The sequence below is a fragment of the Mus pahari genome, chromosome 2, assembly GCF_900095145.1.
Source record: "Mus pahari chromosome 2, PAHARI_EIJ_v1.1, whole genome shotgun sequence".
Classification (NCBI taxonomy): Eukaryota; Metazoa; Chordata; class Mammalia; order Rodentia; family Muridae; genus Mus; species Mus pahari.
This window is the reverse complement of record NC_034591.1, coordinates 109,681,467-109,690,537: the sequence shown is the minus strand read 5'-3', so window position 1 is coordinate 109,690,537 and position 9,071 is coordinate 109,681,467. Positions and strand designations below refer to the sequence as shown.

The window sequence follows — 9,071 nt, the reverse complement described above, 5'->3', positions numbered from 1 at the left end:
TCCAGGACAGCCAGGGCTATACAGAGATACCCTGTCTCAAAAAACCAAAACCAACCAACCAAACAAACAAACAAAGCAAAAAACAAAAACAAAAACAAAACAAAACAAAACAAACAAACAAAGCCTCATCCAACCTGGTGTTCGTTCATTCACCCTTTCGTTTCCTCATTCAGACAGATATGCATGGGAAACCCACCCCTACGCTAGGGACTAAGTGCCTAGATAGAAATGGTCAACACTTAGAGATCTTGAACTTTAACAGCTGTCTAGCCATTGACTGACTGAAAGAATAGGAGCTTGAAGCTGTGTGAGGCTTCGTCTCACCCCCTCCCCATTTGTCTCTTGCAGTGTACCAAGACATGTGGTGAAGGCTCCCGGTACCGGCAGGTGGTATGCGTAGCAGAGGACCAAAGTGAGGTGCACAGCACACATTGTGACTCAGACCAGCGGCCTCCAGATCGTGAGAGCTGCAACCTACAGCCCTGCGAGTACGTGTGGATCACAGGAGAATGGTCTGAGGTACTGTCCTGGGGGATCTGTGGTGCCTTCAGTGTAGGAGCAGCAGAGTAATGGAACAGGAAACCTACCTTCCAGGTCTACTTCTGAAAATCATAGGTTATCACCCAATGTCAAGTTCCCTGTGTTCTACATTCTATGAGTCACCTTGATTTTCTTTGAATAGAGATAAAAAGGGAATTATAACAGGGGCTGATAATTCATAAGATGCCTTTAGTTGACAGCAGAAGGTTGTATCTCGAGGCTAGGGAGAAAGCTGAGTGAATAAAAGTGTTTGCAGTGCCAGCATGAGGACCTGAGTTCAAATCCCCAGAGCCTGTAGAACTTGGACATCATAACTTGAGCATGCGTAACCTCAGCACCCCTACTGGGAGATGGGAAGTAAAGGAAAGAGGATGCTTATAAATCTGTGGTCCTCATAGCCTGTTGTATGCAGAGGAAGGACAAGATGGAGACCCTCAATCATCAACAGACAACAGAGAGCATGGCTTTGTGCGCATGCATGCCGGTTTTAGACACCAGGCCTCTTATTACACTAGAAGCCACCAAGTAGGCTAAGCTACTGGACAGAAAGCCTCATAGATCCATGGATCTCTGCCTCCAGCGTGCTGGGATTTCATGTGCATACCACCACTTCTGGCTTCTTCTGCCAGGGTCCTGGGAACCAAACTTAACTCCTTTTAATTACACAGCAAGCAAGTTACTCACTGGAATCTCTCCTCAGGCCCGGAAGAACATAGCTTCCCACAGTTCCACAGGGTTTCAAGTATGCTCTAGATTGAAATTAAACCTGCATATTTTTTATAGCAAGTGATTGGGAACAGATTTGGGGACAAGCACAACGGAACAGGGCCAGGGGCTGCAAGGGACAGGCTGACCCTAGAACAGCTCCTAGAAACTGTGCTTGAAGATGCTAGAGCCACTGCAAGGCGTTCCCCCACTCTGAGAGCACTGCTTTGGGAGAGTTCTTTGTGTTTTGCTCAGTGTTCACCCTACCTGAGTGTGTCAGGCCTAGGATAGATAGGTGCAGGGGAGTTGTAAGGAACACGTGTGAGTTCAACAGGAAGCCTGAAATGCAGTCCTGGTGAACACACGCATGTTTGTCTTCCTTTGTTGTTGCAGTCAAGTCAGACAATGAAAAGTTACCCATGGTGAGCTTTACACATAAGGCCACAGCATGTGGAGTCTACTTACCACACAGCTTCAAAAAAAAAAAGCCTAGCCGTGCGGGAGGAGCTGGAAGCTATCAACTCTTTCCTATCACTGTTGTCAACTGGCCCACGGTGTCGGGTTGTTCTGGATGCTTCTCAGGGGACTCAAGGCCTCTGACCATGTTTGCGGATCAGGTTCATCAACACATGTGTATCTCCTTAGGCTGCACAGCTATCGGGCATCCTGCTTTTGCTTTTGCTTTTGCTTTCTAGGGGCTGGGGTCTCCGCATCTGCCTTCTCTGGTATCCAGCCCTAGGGAAGTCAGTACAGACCGAGACCATGAAGGCATGAGGTCATACCCTCTAGAACACCCACAGCTCAGTTAGGCAGAGCCTGTCAACATTGCTCTACACTGAGACACTGGGGTAGCCTAAAGTGCCCTGGCCAGAAGTCAGCTGGGTCTTCCAGCCTGTGAGCAGCAGCAGCCAAAGAAGGAAGAAATAAGGATGGCCCATTTCCAGATCTCCAGCCAGCTGGGAGGGAGGACTCAGGGATGCTCAGCCTCTGGCTGACTTTCTTCTAACTTGTTGCTAGGATTTCTTCAAGGCCCGCCCAGAAGGGCGAAAGGAAAAGGAAATGGAGTGACTTAAAGCAACAGGGCAAGAGATGCCAGGCAGACATGGTGACTTTTAAATATCCTCAAGGATTAATGAATATTGGTCCTTCTCCCCTGAAAAACATAACATGTGTGTGACATGCTATTTCCAAGAGCTCCTCTCATGTCCTACAGAGCCCGAGGTCTGGGGAAGGTGTATAGAGAAGATTGACCCCACTCTGCATTTGCGCAGCACCTTTACAAAAAATGGCACTTATTCAATGCCACTGCCTAGAAGTGTCATCTGAATGACATGGGCTGTAACTTAGCTTTATTTTATTACTTCTATATACATATGTTAATTATACATTATAATGGGCATCACTATGAAAATCTCATCCAATGACCCTCTTTTGCCTTCTCCTATCCCCAAGATCCCCTTCCCTTCTCTGCTAGTCCCTCTTCTACCGCATGCGAGCGTGCGTGCATGCGTGCATGTGGTTAGAGTTTCATTAATGTTGCTTACAGGAGTGTGGGTGAGAAGTCTTTTACAAAAGTAAATGGTGGGCTACACCACTGAAGAAAATGTTTCTCTCTCTCCCACCATTAATTTTGTACAGCTCCTCAGAGAGGGGCGGGGCTTGTGAGCTCCTCCTCCTCCTCTCCATCACCAGAAGCTGATTGGCTCAATCTCCTGAAACTCTAATACAGGTCACCAGAGCACCACCAAGAGTGCCACAGCCATACCATGCCCAGAAGGTTCCAAGAAACTCTCCTCATCCTCTGGGCTACATTCCTTCCGTTCTGCCCTGTCTTCCGCAATCTTCCCTGAGCCGTGGAAGGGGTCATAGGATGTCTTATTTGTGGCTGAGCACCTAACAGTCTTATTTTCAGCTCTGCCCAGTCATGAGTTTCTGTAATTACTGCAAGAAGAAGCATCTCTCTCTCTCACACCAGAGCTGACAGCAGCACTAAGCCAGCGACATAAATGTAATTATTTAGAAGGCAATTGACATCGCTTCACGTCCACTGATGCCCAAGTGGCAAGCTGGCAGTGTCTGAGTACAACTGTTGCTGGCAATTCTCCTCACCTGCACAGCACGTTCCATCACGGTGGAAAGGGGGAGGAAGCTTCCAGCCCAATGCCAGCTTGGTTTCCCTAGGCCCTGCAGCCAAAGTGTATGGTGTCTTTAGTCAGTAGTTATGTGACAACCGACCGCAGCAACGATTGTCTGTATTGTTTTACTTTGGGGATGGAGAGGAGGGCGCGGGTCTTGGAAATCTCCCTGACCAAAAACTCACAGGGAGGTAGCCCACCCCATCATTGAGATTTCAGTTTTTAATCTGTGGTTTGTGAGGTCAACTTTACCCACCTATTCAGGAAACTGTTTTTAGACTTGGTATTTTTAGTTTTACTTTTTAGTTGGCTTACTAGTTGTCACACTTGCAACTTTTCCGTGTGTCCTTAGCTTTCACTGACCCCTCAAACCATCCTCTCTCCTCTCCCTGCTCAACCCACCCTCTCCACTTAAGCCACGCCCCAGTATCCCTCCTGTTGCTTTCAGGAGTTCTAGAACTCTCCCCTGCTCCACTCTCAACCATCCCACCCCACCCCCAGCATCATCTCTTTCTAGTTTCCTGGCTTCCACACATACTCACTCCCACATAGACATACATATGTAAAAGTTAGCAGCTGGAACCCACAAATGAAAGAGAACATGCAGTGGTTGACCTTTTGAGTCTGGATTACCTCACTGATCAGACAGTTTTCCAACTCCATCCATTTTCCTGCAGATTTAATAAATTCATGTTTATGAATGGCCAGATTAAGTTTTACCTCACTGATCAGACAGTGAGGTAAACACTGATCAGACAACTCCATCCATTTTCCTGCAGATTTAATAAATTCATGTTTATGAATGACCAGATTAAGTTTCATTGTGTATATGCACTGTATTTTTTTAAAGATTTTATTCTTATTATGTATATATGCATGCGTCTGTGCAAGGCTATGCACCTCAGTGCAGTGTTCAACGAGGCCGAAAGAGGATGTCAGGTATGACGAAACTGGAGTTACAGAGATGATTGTGAGCCACCTGATGTGGATGTTGGGAATCAAACTCAGGCCCTCTGTGGGAGCATGTGTCTAATGAAGAAGCCATCTCTCAGAGCTGGAGAGATGGCTCAGTGGTTAAGAGCACAGACTGCTCTTCCAAAGGTCCTGAGCTCAGTTCCCAGCAACATCTGTAATGGATCTGATGCTCTTTCCTGGTGTGTCTGAAGAGAGCAACAGTGTACTCACATGCATAAAATAAATAAACAAATATATTTTAAAAAAAAGGAGAAGCCATCTCTCCAGCCCTTGCTCCACATCTTCGTTATCTATTCTTCAGTTAATGAACACCTAACCTGATCCCACTCCTAATTATTGTACATAGGGCTGCAATAAATATGCAAATATCTGGGTAGTAGAATATAGAGTTCTTTGGCTATATTTCCAGAACACCGTATCTTGTTGTTCTAGATTTTGGTTTTAGGGGAAACTTCTGCATTGATTTCCATAGTATGTACGTCAGTTTACCTCCCACAGTGAGTAAGCTGTTTCCATTTCTATACCCTTGCCAGTATTTGTTTACATATAGTAGGAATTCTGACAGGGAGAAATGGACTCACACACTTTTAATATGCATTTCCCTGGTAGCAAATGATGCTGAATACTTTTTAAACGTTTACTGGCTGTTATATTTGGTTGGTTGGTTGATTGGTTGGTTGGTTGGTTGGAGACAGGGTTTCTCTGCAAAGTGGTTGTCCTGCAACTCACTTTGTAGACCAGGCTGGTCTTAAACTGAGAGATCCACCTACCTCTGCCTCTTGATTGCTGGGACTAAAGCTATGTGGCACCACTCCCCTGACAATGCTTTTTATTTTGAAAATTATTTGTTCAGATCCAGAGGCCATTTTTAATTGGGTTGTTTGAGTCTTTTTAATTTTTTAAATTCTTTATATGTCTTTATAGTAATCCTTTGTCAAATGTATAGCTGACAAACATTTTCTCCCACCTTATAGACTGTCCCTTAACTCAATTAACTGTTTCCTTTGCTGTACAATGTTTTAATTCTATGAGGTCTGATTGCTGTACTTATTTACTGAGTGACTGGACTCCTGGTCAGAAAGTCTTTACCTATGTCTATATTTTGAAGTGTTTTTTTTCCTAATTTTTCCTATATTATTGCAGGGTTTAGAGTCTTACATTAAGGTCATTGAGATATTTGGATTTGATTCTGTGCAAAGGGAGTGATGGGGGTCTAGTTTCATTCACCTAACCTATAAAAAATCCCATTTTCTCAGTATCATCTCTGTACAGGCTGCTATCTTACTAATGTGTACCTTTGGCATCTTTGTCAAAGATCTTGAGGCTAGAGCTATGTGGTTTATACGTATGCATTCTATCCCAGTGGTTCTCAACCTGTGTGTTGGGACCCCTTAGGGGTCACATATCAGGTATCCTGCAAATCAGATTAATAACAACAGCAAAATTACAATTATGAAGTAGCAACAAAATAATTTTATGGTTGGAGTCACCACAACCTGAGGAACAGTGTTAAAGGTCGCAGCATGAGGAAGGTTGAGAACCACTGCTCTCTTCCAGTCCCTTGATCTACCTGTCTGGCTCTGTGTCAGCGCCATGTTGACTTCATTACTGTGGCTCCCTGGTAGGACTGGAAGTTGGATGTGACGACTCCGCCAGCATTGTTCTTTCCTCTAAGGAGTTCTTTGACTCACTGGCGCTTTCTGAATTTTTATCTTTATTGCCTCGAGGAATGACATTGGCATTTTGATGGGGGACAGCACTGACTCTGTAGATTGCTTTTGGTAGGATGGCTATTTTCCTAATATTAATCCAATCCATGAGAGGTCTTGCCATCTTCTGACATCCTCCTCTGTTTGCTTCTTCAGTGATTTCAAGTTCCACTGTGGAGATCTTCTACTGCCTTCTTTAGCTTTATCTCGGGGTGGGTGTGTTTCTTGAGGATGATATAAATGGGGTTGTTTTCCATGTTTGTCACTGATATACAGGAAGGCTACCGACTTTTATATATGTATCTGGTGTCCTGCCATTTTGCTGTATGATTTTATCAGCCTGCAGCATTTTCTGGTGAGGTCTTTGGAGTTTCTAATGTGTAGAACCATCTTGTCCATAGATAGGGATATCTTTACTTCTTTTTCTATTTCTCTCTTTTAGCCATCACTCTAATACCAAGTAGAGAGACTGGATAGCCTTCTCTTGTTCCTCATTTTAGAAGAAACACTTGGAGTTTCTCCAATGAATGAGTTTGGCTATAGGTCAATTGCGTTAGAGTGTGTTCCCTCAACTCACAGACTCTTTGTGGCTTTTATCACGAATGGATTTTGGATTTATGTTAATGGCCTTTTCTACAACTACTAAGAGGATCACCTGGTTTCTGTCTTTGAGTTAATTTATGTGATGAATTGCATTTGTGGATCTGCATATATTAAACCATCTCTGCATCTCTGGAATGAAGCCAACTTGATCATGATAAGTGGTATTTTTGATGTATTCAAGAACTTAGTTTGCAAGTATTTAGCTAATAATTTTTGTGTCATTTTCATCTGGGATATTGGCCTGTCGTTATCTTCTTGTTTCGGCTTTTGCCATATACTTAAAATAAGAGTCAGGCGATGACATGATTTAGAAGAAAAGAAAGCAGAGAGGTGGCTTGGTGGCCAAATACTAATTGGTGGCTAAGGAGAGAGGAGAAACTGGAGGGAAGATGGATGTACAAAGCAGAGCCCCACAGAGAACTGGGGCCTCTGAGAGTGTGGCTCACAAGTGGACTGCAGGCTCCTCTTCCCTTCCACATTTGGTGGGTTCCTGACATGGTCTTAGAGGTCCAGAAGGGGGGATGGTGGCAGATGGGAGCCCCAGAGAAAGAAGGGCTTTGAAATGCCTGCCCAGTGAAGCCATAGTTTGGGAAGTGTCCTGCAGAGCTTGCTGTGGCCTGAGATGAGCAGTTAGGTAAGAGAGCATTCTGCAGCTTCCACAGGAGGGCAAACTTCTCTGTGTGGAGAATGGCAGCCTTCTCTGAACCGCCATGGGAAATCTCTGAAACATCCCCTCTCGACCCCTCTCTTCTCAGTGCTCAGTGACCTGTGGAAAGGGCTACAGGCAAAGGCTGGTCTCCTGCAGTGAGATTTATACCGGCAAGGAGAATTATGAATACAGCTACCAAACAACAGTGAACTGCCCAGGCGCCCAGCCGCCCAGTGTCCATCCCTGCTACCTGAGGGACTGTCCTGTCTCGGCCACCTGGAGAGTTGGCAACTGGGGCAGTGTAAGTAGGGGACTTGGGTTGTCAACTCTGAAATCTCAAACCTTCTCTGAACCCTCCTGCCTGCTTACAACTTGGCGTGGCTGATAGAAAGAGAACTGGTTAACTAAATCCAAATAGCTAAAAGTTCATCTTGCTTCATCCAAGGAAACTGCAAGCTGCCAAGGTTTGTCCTCCAGTTTTTCATTTATATCCTGGACGGCAATGAAGATGAAATGAGTAAATATATCAGAAGCATTTAGATTAGTGTGGGTGGTTTTATGTTACATTTTCCTAATTTTTTCTACATTTTTACTACACTTTTTTTTTTTCGACAAGCCTTTAGAATCTGACATCTTACAAGAGATGCATTTTGGTTGCTTCCACTGTTGAAGACACTATGCTTTAGCCTGTTTCTGTAGAGAGAACTGTGTTTACTCAGCACGCAAAACAGAAGTCAAAATTGACTATGCTTGGAAAATCTGCTGCCGCAGTCTTCTGGTTTGGGGCTACGAAGCTCTCAGGCAATAGCGCGTGATGTGACGAAAGTCGTTAGGATTTGAACCCCAAGTTCATGAGGACCTTGACCACATTCCTTAATCTGAGCCCAAGTCTTCCATTTGTAAAACAAGGAATGGCAGTATGATCTCATGCAGTTACTATGCAGTTTAAATGGGGGATAGTGTATGTAGAACTATAGTAAGGCCCATGTGTATCCATGTTTTATATAGAAATGTGTATTATATAGAGAGATGTATATATGTATGTTTTGTATATATGTAAATATATGTTATACAGCCCAGGACCCCAAGCTTCATGTCACCAGATGCTCAAATCTCTCGGGCTTCAGAGCCACCCACTGACTCTCCTCTTCCCTCCAGTGCTCAGTGTCCTGCGGCATAGGAGTCATGCATAGATCTGTGCAGTGTTTAACTAATGAAGACCAACCCAGCCACTTATGTCCCACTGATACAAAGCCAGAAGAAAGAAAAACCTGTCGCAATGTTTATAACTGTAAGTCTCTCACCTGAAGCCTTGTCTGTCACGGAGGACAAACGTCTCTGTTGCTCTGTTGGTCCATCCTTTTTAGGGATGTAGTAATTCTCTAGGTGTCTGTGTGATGTGCTCATGGCGGGGTAGGAGGTGGGCGCCCGCACTTGTATGCTCAAGGTTTTGGAAGACGATTGGTCTCCAGTACCTCCCTCAGTCGCTCTCCACTTTCCTGTTGAGACAAAGTTGCTCCCTGCACCTGGAACTCAGTGATTCACCAAACTGACTTGGCAGTGGACCTTCATGTCTTCTGTCTCCAACCCCCCCCCCAGCCCTGACGACACACAATGCACATCCACACCCAGCTTTTCTGTGTGGGTCCTGGGGTCCAAACCCACGTCTTCATGTTCACCTGGCAAACACATTATTGACTGAGCTGACTGAGTTCTCTCTCTCTCTCTCTCTCTCTCTCTCTCTCTCTCTCTCTC

General features: G+C 44.9%; 1 protein-coding gene across 4 annotated transcripts in view; it reads left to right on the top strand.

Moving 5' to 3' along the window:
- Nucleotides 1-9,071, top strand: part of Adamts9 (ADAM metallopeptidase with thrombospondin type 1 motif 9) — a 173,882-nt gene that overhangs the window by 139,210 nt on the left and 25,601 nt on the right. For all 4 annotated transcript variants that reach the window (XM_021190181.2, XM_029534389.1, XM_029534382.1 and 1 more), the window contains 3 exons: nt 349-519; nt 7,423-7,617; nt 8,475-8,607. In XM_021190181.2, coding sequence (XP_021045840.1) covers nt 349-519; nt 7,423-7,617; nt 8,475-8,607 — 499 coding nt within the window. The remainder of the gene's footprint in view (nt 1-348; nt 520-7,422; nt 7,618-8,474; nt 8,608-9,071) is intronic.